The sequence below is a fragment of the Myotis daubentonii genome, chromosome 7 (assembly GCF_963259705.1).
Source record: "Myotis daubentonii chromosome 7, mMyoDau2.1, whole genome shotgun sequence".
In the NCBI taxonomy this organism is placed as follows: domain Eukaryota; kingdom Metazoa; phylum Chordata; class Mammalia; order Chiroptera; family Vespertilionidae; genus Myotis; species Myotis daubentonii.
Window position 1 is genome coordinate 54,868,668 of NC_081846.1, and position 23,269 is coordinate 54,891,936.

Sequence of the window (23,269 nt, forward strand, 5' to 3'; positions counted from 1 at the left end):
CAAATTTAAACTCTGTACCCATTAAACACTGACTCTTCACAACACTATGAGCTCCATCCCCTGGCAACCACCATTCGACGCTCTGTCTCTACAAATATGACTACTCTAGTAACTTGTATAAGTGTAATCATACAATATCTTGTCCTTTTGTGATGAGCTTATTCCACTTAGTATAATGTCTTCAAGGTTCATCCACGTTGTACCATATGTCAGAATTTCCTTCCTTTTAAAGGATGAATAATATTTTATAGTATGTATATAGCACATTCTGTTTTATTTGTTCACCCATCATCAGACACAAGCTGTTTCCACCTTTTGGCTACTGTGAATAATGCTACTATGAACACTGATGTACACACATCTAATTGAGTCCTTGTTTTCAATTCCCTGGGGCATAGATTCAGTAATGGAATTGCTGGATCATATGGTAATTCTATGTTTTCTACAGAGGTCACACAATTTTACATTCCTACCAGGAAATACACACGGATTCTATCCTCACCAATAGTTGTTTTTGGATTATTTGTGGATAATAGCCATCCTGATGGGTATGTCTTCCAAAATTACAAAGTTTGATTTTCACAGTTACGTATTCATTTGGTATACATTTTTGTATACAGAATAAGGTAAGAATCTAATATTACCCCCCACATAGAAAGCCCCTTGCTTCAGCATCATTTAATGAGCAGGCCTCTCCTTCCCCACTAATTTTTAATACCAGTTCTAACACAAATTAATTTCCCCTATATGCAGACAACTATTTCTGGGCTTTCTATTTACTAGTAATTATACTGATCTACTTGGCTATCACTATATCAATATAACACTCTTTGAGTCATAAAGTATTAACATATCTTTTGATATTTGGTATAGCAAGTTTCATTTTCATTTCTAAGAATTTCTTTACTATTCTTGGATTGTTTTATCCTATATGGATTTTAGAATCAGTTTTATAATTCCAAGAAAATTCTAGTTGGCATTTTTATTGGAACTCCATTGAATATATGATTAATTGGAGGGAATTAGAATGTGATATTAAGATTCCTCATATATAAAAGTGATATTTCTTTATTTATTCTAGCCATTTTCCATTGCTATGCTAAATTAATCCTTTCTATATAACACTAGACCAAATTCTAAAAGACAAATAACTGAAAGACTATTTCTCATCCAAGACCCATAACAGGAAACCAAAAATATGGTTATTATATACACAAAATCCATATACTGTATGGATTTGTGAGTTATAACAATTAAAATAGACCATATCCAATTGATTAAGTTACTTTTTTAAATCTAGCCACCTGAAATAATCCTTCAAAATGTAATTTATACCTCACCACTTTCAGAAAGCCTTCTCTGATCACTCATCTACAGCATTTCCCCTTGTTTTTGCATCTGGAAATTATTGAAGTCAGTTTCAGAGAACTACAAACCAATCACTTATAGGCAACATGGGCCTGCATAAGTGCTTAGTTTGACCTACACCAGGTTGCTCAAAACAAAAACTGGACACCAAAAAAATTAGGACATTTCACACAAAAATCACAGGATTTCTGACTTGCAGGTTATATGTCATTTTCCCTTAGGGATCAAGCGATGAGAGGTTCCACCTCCATGCTTCCTTGATTACCAGAGTAGGCAAATCTCACACTGATTCTTAAAGCTTCCACCTAAAAGTGACCTGTTAATTTCCAACTCATATTCCACTGGTCAAAGTAAAATCATGGTCAGGCTAACTTCAGAAATGATTTAAAAAGGTATAATCCTACAATGTGCCTGGAAGGTAGAAAGTCAGAAATATCTCCTATAATTAATGACATTGACTTCAGTTTCTTCCCTTCTACCTATTCTCCAAACTACCACTAGAAGCACAGACTGAATTATTTCACAACACTGCTTAAAAAAACATGAAACTACAATGTTTAAAGGATAAAAAGTAAAACTGAGCCTTCATAATCTTCTCCAAAGTCTTTTACCACCTTCTTTTCCCATTATATCCCCTCACATTACCTATTCTCTAGCCTTTCTGAATATGTTTTAGCATATATTCCAAAATTTAGCTCAAACATCATCTCAGGCTCGTTTTTCCCTTTTTCTGGAAAAAAATAAACCCTATATCCACTATATTTATAAAACCAAATTATTTATAATAAGCAGTAGTACTCACTCATTCAAAGTAGTTTATATGTGCCAGGCACTTAAAACATAATGGCCCTGTATCTACTAGAATGTAAGGTGCCTAGATTAAGTAAAGATCTTACTTGCCCTGGTAATTCCCTATAGCATAACACCAGACACACAGATTCTCAAAACATTAGCCTCCAAACAAATTCAAATAAGACACGATGTAATGCCACGACATTTTACTTACGTTTCATTTACTTTTAAGCGTACTTTGACTGTTTCTAAAGCTAAACGGACCCAGACCTAAACTATCGCTTTTTGAGACTGGAGACTATGCTTTAGTTATGCACGGCTCTTGGGTTTTGTCTTCACTGCTTTTGGAAATAGTTTACTTACCAAGACCTAAGTTGGGGTAGTTATAAAGACAATCAGGTAGCCAAATTAGAGCAGTAAATGCTTTTAATACAATCCTCACTTCTTTTAGTAATTTCAAGTTTGTAAGCACTCTAGCAAAGTAAATTTAAAAACACATTTGAAATTTAAAGTGATTAGTTTACAAATTCTAATAGTTCTAATAAAATATCTGTTTGCTTCTGCTTCAAACTAAGTTATACTGAAGTAGGAGACTGGACATATTTAGTCATTTTAGTCTACTACTGTCCAAATATTAGCATTTCAAAATGTAATATTAAAAAAAATAAAACTTCAAATGAACTTGTTTTGTAGGTATGGACACCATAATGAAGAACTAGGAAAAAAGTACCATAATAAAGCAAACAAAGAGAAAGTTTTAAGACATTGTGAACAGTGTGGAATATTGAAGTCTAGTTAAAAGAGAACTAAAAGTAGGCAAATAGATTTGGCAATTTAAACAATTACAGTACAGTAATGGAGGAGGCCAGAATATAATCTCAGGAAGAGTCAATGGAGGTAAGGAAGTAAAATATGTGACTATAAGCTATTATTCTCAGAAATTCTAGAAATAAATGGAAGAAAGGTTTAATGGCAGGGTGCAGTGAAGTTTTGTTGTTTCTTTTTGGTTTTTAATGTGCCTCAGGCATGAAACAGCTCTGGCCACTGACACAGGCATCAAGCTAGGATGAACTAAGGACTGTACATCCGCTTTGCCCTGACTGATATAAGAGCAACATCACCAATCAGGTGTCTCCTTGCCCATTGCAGGGGGTTGTTAAGTTTTGTTTATAGAATACAGGAGACTTAAATATCTTTGTAGGCAGAGAAGGGGGGATGGTCAATGGAGCAAGGTTTCAAGAAAGTGTAGGATCAGAGAATAAGCTAAAGGATCAGGCATAGAAAGAATACTTCTATTCAGAGATAGGTAAGAATTCTTAGAATAGATGAAGAACTCTATTCTGCTCATTCCCATGTTTTAAAGGGGGCATCTGCAAACTTATCAGCAAGTTTTGTGGAAAACTATTATGAGGAAATTCTGCCTTTTCAATTAAATGGTAAGACAGTAACATTCTCTACTGGTCTCTGGAGGATAAAACAACTTATGTCTCCTTTTCTATTTTTATTGGCTGTTATGCATTAGCAAATGGCAAGAGTGGCTATTATCAATCTAAATATCTTTGACTTCTTATTAAACATAAACAATACATTTAACGTTTCATTCCTGTTCATTAAAAGACAATGCACTTAACATTTCAAGTTGTAGAAGTAACATCGTTAAGTATATGACAAATCAGTCTGGAACAAGCATGTCAAACTCAAAGGCTAACACGGGCCAAATAAATGAGGCATGCGGCCCAGAGGCCGCAAGTTTGACATGCTTGATCTAGAACAGCGGTTCTCAACTTGTGGGTCGCGACTCCTTTGGCAGTGGAACGACCCTTTCACGGGGATCGCCTAAGACCATCCTGCATATCAGATATTTACATTACGATTCATAACAGTAGCAACATTACAGTTATGAAGTAGCAACAAAAATAATTTTATGGTTGGGTCACAACATGAGGAACTGTATTTAAAGGGCCAGAAGGTTGAGAACCACTGGTCTAGAACAAGAGTAAAATAAAATTTTATGGAAAAGTTTTCATCCTTTAATAACTAGTATTTGATAAAAGAGATATCACAGAAGTTAAGAACCCCCACAAATTATTCCCTTGAGAATTTGTCATCTAATTGGCCAGATGAAAAACATACATAAAATGACAGATTCTTAAGTAATATATTTTTAAGTTCAAATAAGAAAAAACTGAGGACCCAAGGGGTGAATAAATTATCACAAAGCAAAGAGAGGTTACTGAACCACAACTTAGTTTTCCACTTAAGGCAAAGGTTTGCAGTGGTCACTGAGATATAATGTAGCTCAATTTGTGGTCAGTAAAACCATTATTTCACATCCAATAATTTCACAGCACAGATACATAATTTACTGCATTTAATGCTCAAGAAAAGTTACTTTGGCATTTAAATTTGATACAACTTCCCTTAAGAATTCTACTAAGGCAACATTCTTACCTATAATTTGCAGGTGAATTTATAGTACCTACACACCACCTCAGCTCATTTCTGACAATTGTATATCTCAACATTGTTATTGTTAATTACAGAATAAGTTAGGGAAATTCTAGAAGCTATATAGAATGTTTACAAAAGTATAGAAGCAGCTTTGGAAGGGTCAACTTCAGAGATGCTTAGGCCTGTTAAGAAAATGGATTATGTCTTACAAAATTGGAAGAATCATGAAGAAACAGGCTGATACTATAGAAACATGAGAATATTTAAAACTAACAAAAGTAAACAAAAAAATAACTGAAGTCTATGCAAGGATGCAATATAGAATCGCAAAATGATTTCAATTGTCTAAAAAAGTCATAAACCGTGATAGATCTAATCAAATCATTGTTGAAAAATTGCCTCTAAAACACTGAAAATTTCACGAAATTTCAAACACAAGTGTTTCTTACACAAAATAGACTGCTTTGTATGAAGAAAGACAAAGTCACTGATAGTGATATGGAAATGAGGTAAAGGGATACTAAAGGTGGGTTATAAAAATATTTCCCCAAAATTAAACAATCCATTACTCAAAAGGAAGGAACAACACATAGTCATCTCTCTTGCTAATAGAGGACTGAAAAGATAATTAGTGTAGAACTCAAAAGAGGCAGAAATTTCTTTTTTAACTGAAAGTATATAGAATACCCTGAGATAGAAATCTATGAAGAGGTCATTTGTCCAACAGCATGGAACAAGACAAATGATAATAGTAAAACAACCGAAAATGCACTTAATTTTAATAAGAATGTAAAAAAAAATCTGTACCAGATTTAAAGAAAAAAGAAGTATTACTTATCAATTTAATCCATGTATCATAATCACTAACAAGAATTTATCAGTCTTAAGATTATACAAATGTTCTAGAGATCAGTTTTCTGGATCTTACCAAGAGTATGCCATGTTTACTTTTTCATGTGTTACTTCTAATGTCTACATTGCAAACCCACAAACTAGGTATTTTGAGTCCCTTTTTTACTAAAAGGAAAGTTTGATAATCTCACATATCCCCAAATTTTAAATCAAAGCAAAGAGAGAAAACTCTTATTACTAGGCAAAAATTAAATTAAGATAATAGAAAATGTTCTCCACGTTACTTAGTGTTGAAATACAGCAACCATATAAGGTAAGCTTCTTACCATAATGTTACCTACGAGGTGATTTTCTTGGGAGTGATTTCTTTCTCTGGATAACTAGAAAAAAGCTTGCAGTTTACACACAAAGAAATACTGAGAGTCTGTATACTAACCTGGCCCAGTCCAGGCATACCTCCTCCAAGTCTAAGAAGTCTGTCCATATTTCTAGAAAACAGAAACAAAGGAAAACGTTTCTAAGCACAAAAGTGTTTACGCAATTGCTATCTATATAATTCACCTTCAGTCACTCAGTATGTCAAAAATATTGGTGGTAATTACAACACAACATCAGACTTCCTGTTAATTAACACCACATATTAATTCAAGAAACTGTCTTCCATGCTAATTAACAGACCTTATTTTACTGCTTTGGTTTTGGGTTATCCCCAGTTTTAAAGACAAGCAATCCTAGCATAATTTCAAAACTTTGCTATCATTAAGTTAATTATATATTTTATTGTTATCTAATAAAGTACCTGAATAAGGAAAAAGTGCCTGAAATGCTTATATGTATGACTGAATTTCCTCCCATTTGTCCAGAGTGTACAAATAAAAATCCTCACTCTTAAAATTAAATTTTAACATCCTCATTAGTAAGTTCTGTGCTAATTAACTTACAGCTTGTCAGTTACCATCAAAACTACATGTGAAAGACATTGTGAGCAGATTATGGATCTCTGAATTAGCATCAAAGGCTTTTGAAAAATGAACTCATTATACTAAAAGGAATATTAAAAGTAAACATTAATGCATTAAGATAGTGTTTTACAACCTACACAGATGTTTTGTGTTATTTCAGATATTTTTGCTAAGGATATTCAGCTGCTGTTCTTAATTCTAATAGAGAGGATTAACTTTGAAATATCAATCTGATTTGTTTTTTTATGTCTGGAATAACTACAGAAGACATTCTGATAAGCCTAGAAATTTCACACAAGAAACTGAAAGGAAAAAAATACCAAGGCCTCAACTATACAAAAAGGAGTAATCAAGTTATACAAATTCATATCCAGTACCACTAGATGAGAATAAAGCATTTTTTTCTACTTGCTAATATGCCTTACAATTTCTCTTCTTCCTATGCTTTAGAAAATGGTATTACTACAAATATAAGTAAAATGCTAACAGATTCGTTTAGTCATTTGTCCATATCATTTTCTAGTTAAAAATGCTACACAAATTGAAACGCAGTAATGTACTTATGGCCCTGTGGCTCAGTTGGTTCCATGAACCGAGAGGTTGCTGGTTGATTCTGGGTCAGGGCACATGCCCAGGTTGGGGGCTTGATCTCCAGTAGGGGGGCTGCAGAAGGAAGACAATTCATGTTTCTCTCCCTCTCCCTTCTTCTCTCTCTAAAATCAATAAAATAAAATAATGTACTAATGATCATTACCTCTCGCTTAATCATGTTTGTTGAATCCTAACAATGTAATCATGAGAATCTATATATATAAAAGGCTAATATGCAAAGTGTCCCCATGGGAGTTCGACCGGGAGACCAGGAGTTCTATCACTCGCTATGACATACACTGACCACCAGGGGTTGGCGCGGAACGAAGGAAGGCCCCAGCCGGCAGCCGGCAGCCAGAGAAGGGAGGCCCCAGCCAGCAGCTGGCAGCCAAGGAAGGAAAGCCCCAGCCAGCAGCCAGCAGCCAGCAGCCAGGAAAGGGAGGCCGCAGCCGACAGCCAGAAGGCCCCTATCGGCCCTGATTGCCAGCCAGGCCTAGGGACCTACCTGTGCACCAATTTTGTGCACTTGGCCTCTAGTATTTAATAATGTTAACACTGCAAACTTTATTCAAGTCCATATAAAGAACACTGAAAACTTTACTCAAGTCCACATATAGAAGAGCACAGAAATGGGTAAACCATGGAATTTTCACAAAGTGACCACATTCGCATAACTACCACCTAGATCAGGTGTGGGAAACATCTGGCCTGAGGGCCATATAAGGCCCGAGAAATCATTTGGTCTGGCCCTGCCAAGGCATTAGGGATAAGTTAATTAAATGTTTAGCAGGCTAATTTTTAAGTTGATAATTTTGTATGGCCCTCACATGATGTTACAAATATCCAAATGGCCCTTGGCAGAAAAAAGGTTCCCCAACTTCTAAAAGCATAGATTAGTTCTACTATTTTTGAATTCTATAGAAATTAAATCATATACTTTAGTATCCAGCTTTCACTGCACAAGTCTGTGAGATTCACAACAAATAAACTCCTTTAAAAAAATGAAAAGGCACATATGAAAACTTGATAGCCCAGACAAATTTCTGCTTTACAACCTTAACTCATACTCCTAATGGCAACATTTACAAATAAACTCTCCATCAAATTCTCATTAAAATTCTTCAACTCAAATCTGGCATTCAATATATAGCATTTTTTAAAAAAACACCTATATATTTTAAATTATTAAAGACATTTCTCTAGAATATATTATCAAAGGAAAAACTTTTTTTTTTTTTGGACTATTTCAAGCTTACAAACTGAAATGCAAATGGAAAAAAAAGTAGTAATATGCCTTCGTTGGGTGGCTCAGTTAGTTAGAGTGTCGTTCCATATACCCAAAGGTTGTGGGTTCGATTCCCAGTCAGGGCACATACTAGGTTTTGGGCTCAATCCCCAGGAGGCAACAAGGCGATGTTTCTCTCACATGGATATTTATCTCTTTCTCTCCCCCGCCCCCCTTTTCCTCTCTCAAACGTATCCTCGAGTGAGGATTTTAAAAAAACAAAACAAAACAAAACTAACAACATCGAGTATATTCTAGAAATTCCAGGCCAAAGTCGATTCCCAGCTGTGTTCAGTTTATCTATTCCCCATGTTGTTTCTGATGCCTTTACACAGACTCCAGATGCTGTGAATATACATGAGCAATGTGGGGAGCAGAGGGAAAGAAAATCTGGCAGGTCAAATTTGTGTTTTTAGCAAAAGTAGATGTCTCAGCAAACAGGAGATAATATTTAACAAACCAAAACATTTAAGATAAGATAATCAGATCTAACAAAATACCAACATTTGGAAATGAAAAATATTGATAAATGTTCTAAATCACACCACTATTTCTAAGTTTATAGGATGCAAATAAAAACAAAAATGCTTTCATGAGCCCTTAAATTTGGTTATCTGATTTATAATTTGTTATGTGTTAAAAATGATATATTTTCATAACATCCTATATTAATTCCTGAGAGAATATGTAAGTAAAATACATTCTTAATTCTCACCTGGTCAGTAACTACAATTCCTGTGGTGCTAAGATTCAATTTGTTGACTTTGACAAGTTTCTTCTTAAGTCAAGCTATTGCTAATTCTGGCAGTTATGATTTTATTGAAGTATTTTTTTCTCTCTCCTAAAAAAAAAAAAAAAAAAAAAGTAAATGAAATGATATAATTTTGAGAACTAAAAAGGAAAATATAACAAGCACTTTACAAGAAGCAAAATTACTTAAAAACAAAATAGAAATCAAAATTAGATTTTTAATTACCGTTTCCAGAAGGTATAGAATGAAATATCATCCTGGGAAGCTAGATAGCATAGTGATTAATTCTATATCAAAATTTTGTTTCTAAGGATGTTTTTTTAAATTATATGTATTTTTTATAACTTTATTGTTGACACTATTACAGATGTCCCCATTCACCCCACCTCGCCCACCTTTACCCAGCCCCCTTCCCCCTTCCCTCTCACCATCACCACACTGTTGTCTGTGTCCATGGATTATACATATACTAGGGGCCCAATTCGTGCACTGGGTGTGTGTGGAGGGGGAGTGTCCCTCAGCCCAGCCTGCCCCCTCTCACATACTGGGAGCCCTCAGGCGTTGACCCCCATCACCCTCCAATCACAGGATCGGCCCCTTGCCCAGGCCTGACGCCTCCGCCAGAGGTGTCAGGCTTGGACAGGGGACCCCCATCTCCCCTCGATCACTGGCTCTGGCCCCCGCCCAGGCCTGAGGCCTCTGGCCCAGGAATCATGCCTGGCAGGGGACCCCCATCTCCCTCTGATCGCTTGCTCCACCCCCCGCCCAAGCCTGAGCCTCTGACCCAGGCTTCAGGCCTGGGCAAGGGGACCATCATATCCCCCCAGTCCCCGGCTCCGTCCCCCACCCAGGCCTGATGCCTCTGGCCCAGGCATCAGGCCTGGGCAGGGGACCCCCAGCCCCCCGCCCAGGCCTGATGCCTCGGCCAGAGGAGTTGACCCTCATCACCCTCCGATCACCAATCACCGGATCGGCCCCTTGACCAGGCCTAAGGCCTCCGGCAGAGGTGTCAGGCCTGGGCAGGGGACCCCCAGCTCCCCGCGGTTGCAGGCTCCGCCCCTGCCCAGTCCTAACGCCTCTGGGGCAGCGGGGACCTGCAGTGGCAGCGGGGGGCACCGCGATCATGCGGGCTCCGCCCCTGCCCCTGCAGGACGCCTCTGGCCTAGGCGTCCGGCCCGGGCAGCGGGGACCCGCAGCTGCAGCGGCCCCGCAATCGTGGGCTTCGCTTTAGGCCCAGGCAAGGGACCCCTAGCTCCCGGGACTGCCAGATTCGACTGTGCCCAGCTCCCATCGCTGGCTCCACCCCTACTTCCTGCTATCACTGGCCGGGGAGGAAAAGGCACCTGATTCTCCGATCATGGCTGGAGGGCAGGGCAAAGGCGGCCCCAGGGTCGCCTTTGCCCTGCCCCCCAGCTCTTAGCTCCCCCCTGGGTTTCTGATCACTGTCAGTGGCAGGGGGCTTCTTCCTGCTTTCCCTTTCGCCTCCCTGCATTGTGCCTACATATGCAAATTAACCGCCATCTTGTTGGCAGTTAACTGCCAATCTTAGTTGGCAGTTAATTTGCATATAGCCCTGATTAGCCAATGAAAAGGGTAGCTCGTACGCCAATTACCATTTTTCTCTTTTATTAGTGTTGATTAGGGTACTCCTAAGGCTTAGGAAGAGCCACACTCAAGCGGCCAAAGATCCGCGTGTAGCTCGCGAGCCGCAGTTTGCCGACCACGGCCCTAGATTCATTTTCTCAAACTTAAGAACCAATGAGTGCTGGAAACTGTTTGGGAGCTCTTCAAAAAAATTCAACATAGAATTACCATATGACCCAGCAATTCCACATCCAAAGGCGTGAAAACAGGTATTCAAAAGTACATGTACATGCATATGTATAGCATTCCTATTCACAATAGCTAAACAGTGGAAACAGCTCAAGTGTCAATCAAAGAAAAAAAATAAACAAATTCTAGCACTGTATATATAAGCAATGGTATGGAATATTATTCAGCTATAAAAAGAAATGAAATACTGATACATATTACAATGTTGATGAAGCTCAAAACATTATGCTATGCGAAAGAAGCCATGGACAAAAGGTCACATGTTGTATGATTCCATTTATATGAAATATTCAAAATATACAAATCCAGAGAAACAAATGGAGATTGGAGATTACCAGGAGCTTGGTGAAAGGAGTAAAATGGAGAAACTACTGCACAGGTTTAAAGTAACAGACTTTACTTTAAAATGATGGAAATGTTTTGAAACTGGGTAGCTGGTAGTTGCACAGCATTGTGAACGTACTATATGACACCGAATTAACTAACTGTTCACTTTAAAATGGTTAATTTTACATTATGTAAATTTCACCCCAATAAATTATTTCTTAAAAGGATAAATGAACAAACAACAATATTTCTAAGAAAAAAAAACAGAAATATGACATTTTCATCCAGTTAGGTACTCAACAAGGACTTTATCACATACTATTTTACAAGAACCTGTTTTGCTAACAAAATGTATAATATATTCTTTTACCTTTTTAAAAAATTTATTTTTGTATTGATTTCAGAGAGAAAGGAAAGAAGAAGTTAGAAACATCAATGATGGAGATAATCATTGATCAGCTCCTCCTGCACCCCCCTTATTGGGGATTGAGCCTGCAACCTGGGCATGTGCCCTAACCAGGAATCGAACTGTGACCTCCTGAGCTCTTTTACCTTTTATGACGTTGATACAGTTCATATGTGAACAAATGCTGAAGTGTAACACAAAAGGAAACAGATAATGTAGTAATGGAAATAAATTATTGGACTAACTCTAATTGGTGTTTATATATCTAAAAATAAAAAATGTTTTGCAAGCAAAGATGATGACCATCCTCTCTTCCACAAAATTAAGAACTTCCAATGTCTGTTTTCAAAAGTATTGCAATTGGGAAGACGAAAATTTTTGGAGATAGATGGTAGTGATGGTTGCACAACAAAGTGAATGTACTTAATGCCACTGAACTGTACACCTAAACACAGTTAAAATGGTAAACTTTAGGTTACGTATATTTAACACACATACCAAGTACTGCAAGTACAAGAACTGAAGAAATCATAAGCTAGGGCCCATTTAGAGAGGTATTTAAAATGTGGAGGTGATCTTTACAAGATGGATATGGACCAGGTGGATGATGAGCAGTTAATTACATTCAAAAGATGTTGTCCATTTCAGGTACATGTGCCTTCAAAACCAGGAAAATATGGAATAAAAATTTGTATTTTCTATGTTTAAACTTAACATTACTAAAATAGTTGTTTTTTTACTCTCTCTTTATTTTTACTTCTGTACATTATTCATGACTTAAAGGTGTAAAAAATGTTAGAAGGTCCACTGGACTCAGATGGAAAATTGGTTTATGAAGGTTAAAGGCTATGACTCTGTAGTCCAAGTGCCAGGTCTAACACTTATTAGCTCTGTGTCCTTGGGTCAGTAACCTCTCTCAGTCTCGGTTTCCTCATCTGCAAAATGGAGATAATAATAGCATCCATCTCATAGAGTTGTTTTGAAGATTAAAGAAGACAATGGCCATAACATTTAATATAATGTTTGGCACATAGTAAGTAAACCATGAATGCTAACTGCTATCATCAGCACTACTATCCTATGAGCATGCTACGTTCATCCAACACAGATTCTACTCCCCACATAGTGTGCCACATAGGGAGTTTTAAGATACTGGGTAGCCTGGCCATCATGGCTCAGTGGTTGAGCATCAACCTATGAACCAAGAGGTTACGGTTTTGATTCCTGGTCATGGCACATGCCCGGGTTGCGGGCTGTATCCTTAGTAGGGGGTGTGCAAGAGGCAGCCAATCAATGGTTCTCTCTCATCATTGATATTTCTATCTCTCTCCCTTCCTCTCTGAAATCATTTAAAATATACTTAAAAAACAAACAAACAAACAAAATTACTGGACATATTTCACGGCACTAAATGAATCACAATGGAGAGAAGGGATGTGCATTTTGAAGAATTTAGCAAAGGGATTCATAAAATTAAAGTGCTACACAATAAAAACATAAAATTCAAGTGTTACACTATTAAAGAGAATTCTTCCAATTCTTAGAAATAAAAGCAACATAAAAGGTCTATGGTTATAAACCAAGTGTTTACACCTATCAAAAGGTAGAGGACTCAAGAGCTCATTTCTGATATGATTAACTTAAAATATGGTCAGATAATATGAATGAAGTGTTTAGTTACATGTATTATGCCACACATACAGTAATGTACACTAACTAGTAAAAGCAGTACAAAGTATCATTATTTGCAAAAGGTTATTAATTTTCCATTTTTTCATCTTCTGAGTTAATATCTGATTAGAACTTGATATAGTTAGATAATGTCCATGATGTATGTAATTAAAACACATCATTCCCAAATATTTATAGGAAGTTTATGGAACCATGAATGAACTTAAAAAAAACAGATCCTCCAAAACTATCTTAATCTTGATCAAGCATGTGATAATTTTTTAAACATACATTTTGACTGGTTTCAGAGAAGGAGAGGAAGAGAGAGATAGAAACATCAATGATATGAATCATTGATTGGCTGACCCCTACTGGGGATCGATTCCCACAACCCAGCCATGTGCCTTGACCAGAATCAAAACATGACCTCCTGGTTCATAGGTCGATGCTCAACCAAGCCAGCCAGGCAGAATGTGATTTTTTATTTTTAATGTTCAACCTTTTCACAAGAGCCTCTGGTATCCCAATAACGCATAAAATTCAAACAAAATCATGAAGCCCTTAGCTGTTTGGGTTTACTATTAAGTTTCTCATTTTCCTTCTTCACTTCCCAACCCATGCAGTTAAATACTATTATTTCTCAGACTGATGCTAAATGCTTTTAAAACTACTCCACATTTGTGATCTCACTGTATTTCTAATTCCTCCACTCTGATTTGTGGAAAGTAATTAGGAACTTCTTTCACATTCTTAAGGGCTTTCTTCCGTGGAAGAAATACAAAGAGTCAACATTAAACTTAATTATATAAACAGGATTTCGAAAGCAAGATTCTCCCCCTTCAGAACAGAGTGTGGATAAAATTATAAGTAATTCTTGTGGTGTCTCCTAATTACGGCATTCAAGTGAAACAGTTATTAAGTACTACCATGTTTATAAGGTAATACAAAAATAGAGCCACTAAGAAACTTAGTGACTTGCACTAAAAACAATTTACAATCTACTTGGGGAGGCATGATATAAACACATGAAAAATACCTAAAGTGAAAGGACAGCAGAGTAGGAGAGCCTAAAAGGCTCTGCAGCCAATCAAACCTAGATTTGAATCCCGGTTTCAACACCTACTTATTACAGGATCTGGAACAAGATACAGTGCCTTCTTCTAGACCAGAGGTGGGGAACGTCCAGTCCCCGGGCCGTATAAGGCCCTCGAAATAATTTGGTCTGGTCCTGCCAAGGCATTAGGGCTGAGTTAATTAAATGTTTGACCAAATATAGCAGGCTAATTTTTAAGCTGATAATTTTGTATGGCCTGAGAATGATGTTATAAATATCCAGATGGCCCTTGGCAGAATAAAGGTTCCCCACCCCTGTTCTAGACTATAATTCAAATGGGACCACCTACCTTGCAAATCTGTTGCAAGAATAAATACAGAGCACCTAATATAGTACCTGGAACATTATAGGTACTCAATAACTTTTGTTGTCTTTACTATATTATTATCTTTCAGCTGAAAAAGATTATTGAATCCAATTCTCATTTTACAAGTGGGAACATGAAAGTGTCACAAAATGGAATATGAATGTCAAATAAGTACAAGAAACAGGGTATTTGACAAGTTCATGAGTAAGAAACCACAGGAGTATCCAAGTAAGGCTTCCACAGGTGGACACTGATTTATGAAATGAACATTGCTTTCTATTGAAATTGGAAAAAAAATAAAAGCACCATTGCTTCTTGGTAGTGATTTGCAAACAGGGGTTCTGAACTTGGAAACTAAACGCACAGTTTACACAAGTATAAAAAGAGAATGAACCCATGTCAGCGAAGTTAAAATCCAGCTTTTCCATTAGAACAGCAATACAGTATTTTCTAAACACCCGGAGCAAAAAAAAAAAGTCTCCTAAATTCAACAGGTCAGGCTTCACTGAACGATCATGAAATCTTTCTCCCATTGGCCAGATGTAATTTTGTTCTGGGACAAGTTTAAGACAGTATCCAGGCTTTCCATTAAATACCGCTTCACTAAACATATTGTAACTAGTTAATTCTGAGCGACTATGCCTTAATCTCTCCAAATGCACAAAACTCCATACACTTTGTTTGAACCGTATAATGTAAACTTTGAAGGTTGGCAGGCTTACAGGAAGGTCACCATTGTGTCAATCATCTCCACTAGCATTGTATTCAGTTCCTTTTTGTTATTTCAGCATTATCAGTGATTGTCTTGTTGCTGTCCCCATAAACATTTTAAGTCAGCAGCCCTAAAAACACACTTTTTGTGAGCAATGAAAAACAAAATTCTTTTCACCCCAGAATTATATTTCTATGCTAATTTTCAAAGACTCTCTCTTTCCTGCCTCTCCCAAGAAACCTTTCTCAATTTTTGGTACCATCTTAATTTCAAAACTTCTACATCCGGTCACCAGGTTCAGATTCTGATTCTCACAAAAAGCTTACGTTTTTCTTCTTTTGACTGAAATGAAGTGAACGTCCCCAGCAAAACTAAGAGGTAACACACAGAAGCTGATTTCTACTTTACTGAGAAACAGGAAATGTAACCCATTCCCCAACAGCTACTCATTGGAGGCTAAGTTAAAAGTAATTTAAAAAGCCGGGATAACCACACATTGTTTCGCAGGTTTTCAAGATGAAAAACCAGTGAATCTCTGGGGTGTGTGTTTGTTTTTTGAAGGGAGCTGAAAACCTAACACGAAGAGTCCGGGGCTACGGGAAGGACAAGTAAGTGATCAAGCCGGCATGCACTCAATTAGAACATTCATTTTCTTCTCTCCTTTGTCTGCTCGGTCTGCTTTCCCAAACAGCAGTAACTACCCATAGGGCACCCATGAGGCCCTGAGCACCGGTCCTCCCCGACCAGTAAGGAGGTCCCAGGATGCGGATCCGGGGGCCGGGGCACCGGGAGAGGAGGGACACCCAGACCTAACTCTGCCCCAGGCCCGAGCAGCCCTCCGCCAGGGCCCGGGCCTCCCGCGGCGCCTCGGCCGGGGAACGTGACTCAGGAAAGCGCCGGGTGGCCGCGGCCTAGCGCGCTGTCTCCGCGGCCTCCGGGCCCGGCCCTCCCCGTCTTACCTGGGGGCGGGCGGGGGTCCGCGGCCTGGACCCTGGTCTTCCCGCGGCGGTGACGCGGCGGCGGCGGGGCGGCGGCGGGGGGTCTGACTCGGCCCGGATCTGGCTCCGCGAACCGGCGATGAATCAGCCCGATTCCATTCAAAAGAGTCGCCCAGGCCTCCGCCGCGAAGTACTTCCGGGTTCACGGCTCCACTTCGGCTTCCGTTCCCCCGAAGGCCAATGGGAGACGACTCGGGAGCCGGCGGCGTCCCCCGAAGGACCGCCCCGGACGGCCTGCCTGGGCGGCCGAGCTTCCCGGGTCCGCGCTGGGAGGGCGGGGCGGCCGGTGCGGGGTCGGCCTCCGCGGCTCCGACAGCCTCTCTCTCCCCGACCTCCGAGCGCCCCCGGATCTGGGACGCCGGGTTCCCAGCCCGGAGGGGGCGGGCGGGGGAATGGAAGTGCAGGATGGCGGCGATCGGAGCCCCGTCGCTCGGCGTCCACCGCGGTCCTACTCGAAAACTAAACGCTTCACTGGGTCAGCTGAGAAGCAAACGAGAAGGAGGAGGGTGTGAAAAGAAGAGGGATCGGGCAGAGGCCCATTTCCGTAGTGCCATCTACCCCCTTGTCTTCACCGCGTTGCAAGGATTGGATTTCAAGGAAAACCAACGTTTTACCAAGTGTTAAAGCCACTTATTTGAGGCTCAGTTGAATTGGCAGGGCTTAAGGAATCATTTACTCGTGTTTCTCCGTGTAATTTGCATTAACAACAATGTTTTATCCATTTACCTGATCTGTGCTAGGTTTTAGCAAAAACGCCCAAGAAATGTTCACCAAGTCCCATTCACTTGGTCAAATGTCTTGCAAATAATAAGCGTCTTTAAAACATTCCTAAGCCAAGAATGGTGATGAATTTACTGGGTGGAGGGGAAGAAGGGGTTATGCAGGGGTGGGCAAACTTTCTGACTCGAGGGCCACAATGGGTTCTTAACCTGGACCGGAGGGCCGGAACAAAAGCATGGATGGAGTGTTTGTGTGAACTAATATAAATTCAAAGTAAACATCATTACATAAAAGGGTACGGTCTATTTTTTTTTTATTTTTGTTTTTTTAGTTTTATTCATTTCAAACGGGCCGGATCTGGCCCGCGGGCCGTAGTTTGCCCACGGCTGGGTTATGGCATCTGAACTCAAGGCTGTTTGAGTGGTACAATTACATAGAATTTCCCTCTCAAAGATGCTCCGTCTCTATCTAAAAAAAAATACATAGATGATTTAAGCGTAGGTAATATTAATTATATTTGGATCCTCATCCTTATGTTTTCCCCCAAACCTATTCCTCCTCTGTTTACATTTTTGGTGAATGAACCCATCCTTAACCCGTTTCCTAATCCAACCTGAGAGCAGACACTTCCCTCTTATTTACCTGTTCCCACTGGCTTTCCAATTTATCACCCTGGAAGTCATGAAGAGTTTAACCTGTAAAATAGCTTTCCCAATCCACCACTCCCCTCTGTTCATTCTCTCTACTTCATCCTTAACTCAGGCCTTCATCACTCTTTTCCTATCATGCGGCAATAGTCTCCTTGATCTCCCTGTCTCCAGTCTGTCCCCCTTGAAGTCATTCTCCACTTGGTTGGCAAAGATTTTTTTCTGGCTGTGCAAATGCAGTCATGCCCCTTCTTGGCTAAAACCCTAACCAGTGGTTCTCAACCTTCTGGCCCGTTAAATACAGTTCCTCATGTTGTGACCCAACCATAAAATTATTTTCGTTGCTACTTCATAACTGTAATGTTGCTACTGTTATGAATAGTAATGTTGATATCTGATATGCAGGATGGTCTTAGGCGACCCCTGTGAAAGGGTCGTTTGACCGCCAAAGGAGTCGCGACCCACGGGTTGAGAACCACTGCAAACCTAACCCATAACATCTAATAAAAGATTAAAAGTCTTCCAACTTTTTTTGGAGCACCATTGCTCCACCCATTCTAAGGTATTTAGCTGGGATGAGATGTCCATAGGGACTTTTTTAAAACTCTGACATATTCCGGGGAATCTGGAAGGAAATATACATGCTTAGGGCCATTTGATGGCTCAGGAAAGACCTGAGAAGGCCTTAGGCTTTCACTTCTGCCTGCCCTTTAGGCTCTATATAAGTAAGAAGTAAAGACGAAGGTAGAGTTGTAAAGTCCTTGGCTGAGTGTGGAAGGCATGCCCCAACACACATATAAGATCCCTGGCAGAGACTGGGAGACTAATTAGTTGAAGATATTTAAGGAGATCTCTGGCCAGTCATCAGATGACCATTAAGCTAACTAAGCAAAGACTTCAGTGCTTACATCAAAGAACACAGACTTGAAGGAATGAATTCAGAAAAGTCACTAAGCCAACAACTATTAGAACAAACAGAAACAACGAAAATCCTGGGGGGAGAGTAGAATTTGATTTCCTGAGTTGCCATATTTTATTGTTTTAAATGTCCAGTTTTCAAAATAAAAGTATTGAAAAAGTATGATACTTACAAAAAACAAAACAAAACAAGAATATAATGCCCATACTTAGGAGTAAAAGCAATCAGTAGGAACTATCCTTGAGAAAGCTCATACATTGGACTTATTAGATAAAGACTTTAAATAAGATATTGTAACTATGTTCACAATGCTAAAGGAAACAACGTCTAAAAAAATAAGAGGAAAATATGAGAAGTGTGTTTCACCAAATAGATAATATTAGTAAAGATATAGAAATTATTTTTAATAACAGAACAGTGTAAACATAAGTTTTGGTTTGGTGACAAACCAAAGAATTCACATGACTCACTTATTATGATATTCACTTTATTTTGCTGATCTGGAACTGAACCCACAAAACTCCAAGGTATGCCTGTAGAAAAGAGAATAAAGAAATATAAGCAGAGCCTCAGAAGCCTGTGGGACACAATCAACCATACCAACATATGTATGATGGGAATCTTAGAAGGAGAGGAGAAGGAGATTAAGCAGAAATAATGGTCAGAAAATTCCCATATTTAATGAAAAACCATGTATACATCCAAGAAGCTTAAAACGCCAAGTGAGATAAACTCAAAGAAACCCACACTTAGACCCATTATAATCAGCCTGCTGAAAGCCAAAGACAAGGAGAGAATCTTGAAAGTGTCAAGAGAGAATCCACTTATCACATATTTGTCAGTAAGATTTACAGCCAAAGCTATGGAGGGAGAAAGCAGCGGGATGACATTCAAATACTGAAGGAAAAGACTTTCAATGAAGAATTCTATATCCAAACACTATCCTTCAAAAATGAAGAAATTAACACATTCCCAAAATGTATGTATAAATAAAATTAGAATTTGTCACTAGGAAATTTGCCCTCCAAAAAATACTAAAGGGAGTCCTTTAGGCTGAAATGAAAGGACACTAGACAATAACTCAAACCCACAAGAAGAAATAAAGGACACATGTATAGGGTACTACATAAGTAAATATAGAAGACAGTATAAATATGTTTTCATTTGTAATTCATTTTTTTCTCCTATATGATTTAAAAGACAACTACATAAAGCATATTTATAAATCTATGTTGATGGGCATATAATGTATAAAGATATAATTTGTATTACAATAACGGCATAAAGGAGAGGAAAGAGAATGAAGCTATATAGTAGCAAAGTTTTTCTGTACTACTAAAGTTCAATTAGTATTAATCTGAACAATCCTATCTAATAAAAGAGAAACATGGTAATTGGCGTACGACCGCTACCCTTCCCATTGGCTAATCAGGGCGATATGCAAATTAACTGCCAGCCAAGATGGCGACTGGCAGCCAGGCAGCTTGAAACTAACATGAGGCTTGCTTGCTTCAGTGACGAAGGACTTCAACGTTCCCCGCCTGCTGCTGCAGGCCGCTGAGCTGCAACTCTAAGCAACTATGTAACAAATATAGAAGCTAAACAAAACCCCAGAAACCAGCTTTCAGCTAGCCAGGATCTCAGACCTGGAGTTGATACAGAGTTTCGATTATAGAACCAAAACAAACCAGATACCTGCTTTCAGGAGCGGAGGCCTAAGAGCTGGAGCCTCAGAGCTAAAGCTGGCTCAGAATAAAAAAAAAAAAAGAAAGAAAAAAAGGAGCAGTTTGGAGCTTCAGTCCCAGCCTGAAAACAGCCCTCAGCCCCTCACCCAGACTGGCCAGGCACCCCAGTGGGGACCCCCACCCTGAAGGGTGTGTGACCAGCTGCAAACAGCCATCATCCCCTCATCCAGGCTGGCCAGGCACCCCAGTGGGGACCCCCACCCTGATCCGGGACACCTTTCAGGGCAAACCAGCTAGCCCCCACCCATGCACCAGGCCTCTATCCTATATAGTAAACGCGTAATATGCCTCCCAGCACCGGGATCAGCGGAGCCGTGAGGTCTCCCAGCACTGGGATCAGCATGACAGGGGGCAGTGCCCAAACCCCCTGATCGCCCTGTGGCTCTGTGTGTGACAGGGGGCGGGGCCACAACCTCCCTATCGGCCCTGCTCTGTTCCTGACAGGGGAAGGTGCCCCAACCCCCTGATCGGCTCTGCTCTGTGCCTGATAGGGGGGAGCTCCCCAACCTCCTCATTGCCCTGTGGCTCTGTGTGTGACAGGGTGTGGCACCCCAACCCCCCCCACCCCACGGGCCCTGCTCTGTGTGTGATGGGGTAGAGCCATAACCTCCCCATTGGCCCTGCCCTGAGTGTGAGAGTGGCGGCGCCCCAACCCCCGATCCGCCCTGCTCTGTGCATGACAGGGGGGAGCTCCCCAACCCCCTGATCCGCCCTGCTCTGTGCGTGACAGGGGACAGCGCCCCAACCCCCTGATTGGCCCTGCTCTGTGCGTGACAGGGGGTGGCGCCGCAACCTCCCCATCGACCCTGCCTTGAGTGTGACAGGGGACGGTGCCCCAACCCCCCAATCGGCCCTACCCTGAGCGTGACTGAGGGTGGCATTGCAACCTCCCAATCCGCCCTGCTCTGTGCATGACAGGGGGCGGCGCCCCAACTCCCCAATCGGCCCTGCTCTGAGCCCAACCAGGGGCTGCACCTAGGGATTAGGCCTGCCCTCTGCCACCCGGGAGCAGGCCTAAGCCAGCAGGTCGTTATCTCCCGAGGGGTCCCAGACTGTGAGAGGGAACAGACCGGGCTGAGGGACCTCCCCTCCCCCCCAAGTGCACAAATTTTTGTGCACCGGGCCTCTAGTCCTATATAATAAAAGGCTAATATGCAAATCGACCCAATAGCAGAACAACTGGTTGCTATGACACACACGGACCACCAGGGGGCAGACACTTGATGCAGGAGCCGGGCTCACAGGTGGCAAGCACAGTAGTGGTGGTGAAAGCCTCTCCTGCCTCCAGGGCAGCGCTAAAGATGTCCAACTGCCAGGGAGCCGGCCTAAGCTGTCAGTTGGACATCCCCTGAGGGCTCCCAGGCTGCAAGAGGGCGCAGGCTGGGTTGAGGGAACCCGCCCCAAGTGCATGAATTTTGTGCACTGGGCCTCTACTATTGTTATAATTGGTAATTTTAATCCCTAGAGCAACCACTAAGAAAATATTTAAAATATAGATAGTAAAATAAATAACAGGGAATTAAAATGGCACACTACAAAGTATGTATTCAACACAAACGGCAGCAGTAATGGAGGAATAGAAAAAAAATGTACAAGTTTAAAAAATAAATTACAAAATAGCAAATGTAAATACTACTTTATTAGTAATTACATTAAGTGTAAAGATTAAACATTCCAATTAAAAGGCAGCAATTGGCAGAATAGGTTAAAAAAAAAAAAGATTGAACTATGTGCAGTCCACAAGAGACACAATTTAGTTTCAATGACACAAATATATTGAAACTAAGAGGATGAAAAAAATATATACCATACAGTTAACAGTAATGGTATAACAACTTCGAAAATTGTTCTGGTATTTTTTAAGAAGTTAAAAACACAATTACCATTTCACCTAGCAACTCCATTTTATATATTTACAAAAAATAAATAAATGTCCCTCTCCCATCTCCTATGCCCACATTTCACCCACCTTTTTGGAGCGTGGTCAGTTAATAGCAGCCATGTGTATTACCCTACAATCAAACTCTATCATCCCTGTTTTACTTATCTGCCTTCCCATCTAAACTTTTTAAAAAAATTAGTGTTGTGCCCTAACCAGTTTGGCTCAATGGATAGAGCGTTGGCCTGTGGACTGAAGGGTCCCAGGTTCAATTTCCAGTCATGGCATGTACCTTGGTTGTGGGCACATCCCCAGTAGTGGGTATGCAGGAGGCAGGTGATAGATGTTTCTCTCTCATCAATATTTCTAACTCTCTGTCCCTCTCCCTTTCTCTCTCTAAAAAACTCAATAAAATATATTTTTTAAAAAATTAATGTTTTATTTTTTAAATATGTTTTAATTATTATTTTTTTAATCCTCATGCATGGATTTTTTTCCATTGATTTTTAGCGAGAGTGGAAAGTAAGGAGGGAGGGGGAGAGAGGAGAGAGAGAGAGAGAGAGAGAGAGAGAGAGAGAGAGAGAGAGAAACATTGATGTGAGAGAAACTCATTGATTGATTGTCTCCCGAATGTGCCCCAACTGGGGCGGGAATGGACCCTGCAACCAAGGTACTTGCCCTTGACTGGAAATCGAACCTGCAACCCTTTGGTGAACAGGCTGATGCTTTATCCACCGAGCAACACCAGGGAAGGGAGAGGGATAAAGAGATAGAAACATCGATGAGAGAGAAACATCAATTGGCTGCCTCCTGCATGCCTGAGCCTGCAACCAGGGCATGTGCCCTGACCAGGAATTGAACTGGTGACTTCTTGGCTCAACCACTGAGATACATACCCCAGCTGGGCCCCATCTAAACTTTAAGCTTGAGAACAGAGAA

General features: G+C 40.2%; 1 protein-coding gene, 1 long non-coding RNA gene and 1 pseudogene across 3 annotated transcripts in view; 1 reads left to right on the forward strand and 2 right to left on the reverse strand.

Moving 5' to 3' along the window:
- The window catches only part of PSMD14 (proteasome 26S subunit, non-ATPase 14), an 87,537-nt gene extending 70,645 nt beyond the window's left edge, over window positions 1-16,892 (reverse strand). Inside the window, exons 1-3 of one of the 2 annotated variants that reach the window (XM_059704282.1) lie at window positions 16,382-16,576; window positions 9,017-9,142; window positions 5,900-5,951 (exon numbers count right to left, since the gene is read on the reverse strand). In XM_059704282.1, coding sequence (XP_059560265.1) covers window positions 5,900-5,947 — 48 coding nt within the window. In that variant the 5' untranslated portion in view covers window positions 5,948-5,951; window positions 9,017-9,142; window positions 16,382-16,576. Of the gene's footprint in view, window positions 1-5,899; window positions 5,952-9,016; window positions 9,143-16,381 lie in introns of both variants that reach the window. The other variant, XM_059704283.1, reaches the window with a different exon arrangement.
- LOC132238975 (small nucleolar RNA SNORA48) lies at window positions 3,172-3,314 on the reverse strand (annotated as a pseudogene).
- On the forward strand, window positions 15,718-16,525 carry LOC132238601 (uncharacterized). The gene is made up of 2 exons (XR_009453833.1): window positions 15,718-15,800; window positions 16,114-16,525. It is a non-coding gene; the product is annotated as an uncharacterized LOC132238601 (long non-coding RNA).
- Window positions 16,893-23,269: the final 6,377 nt, after the last annotated feature.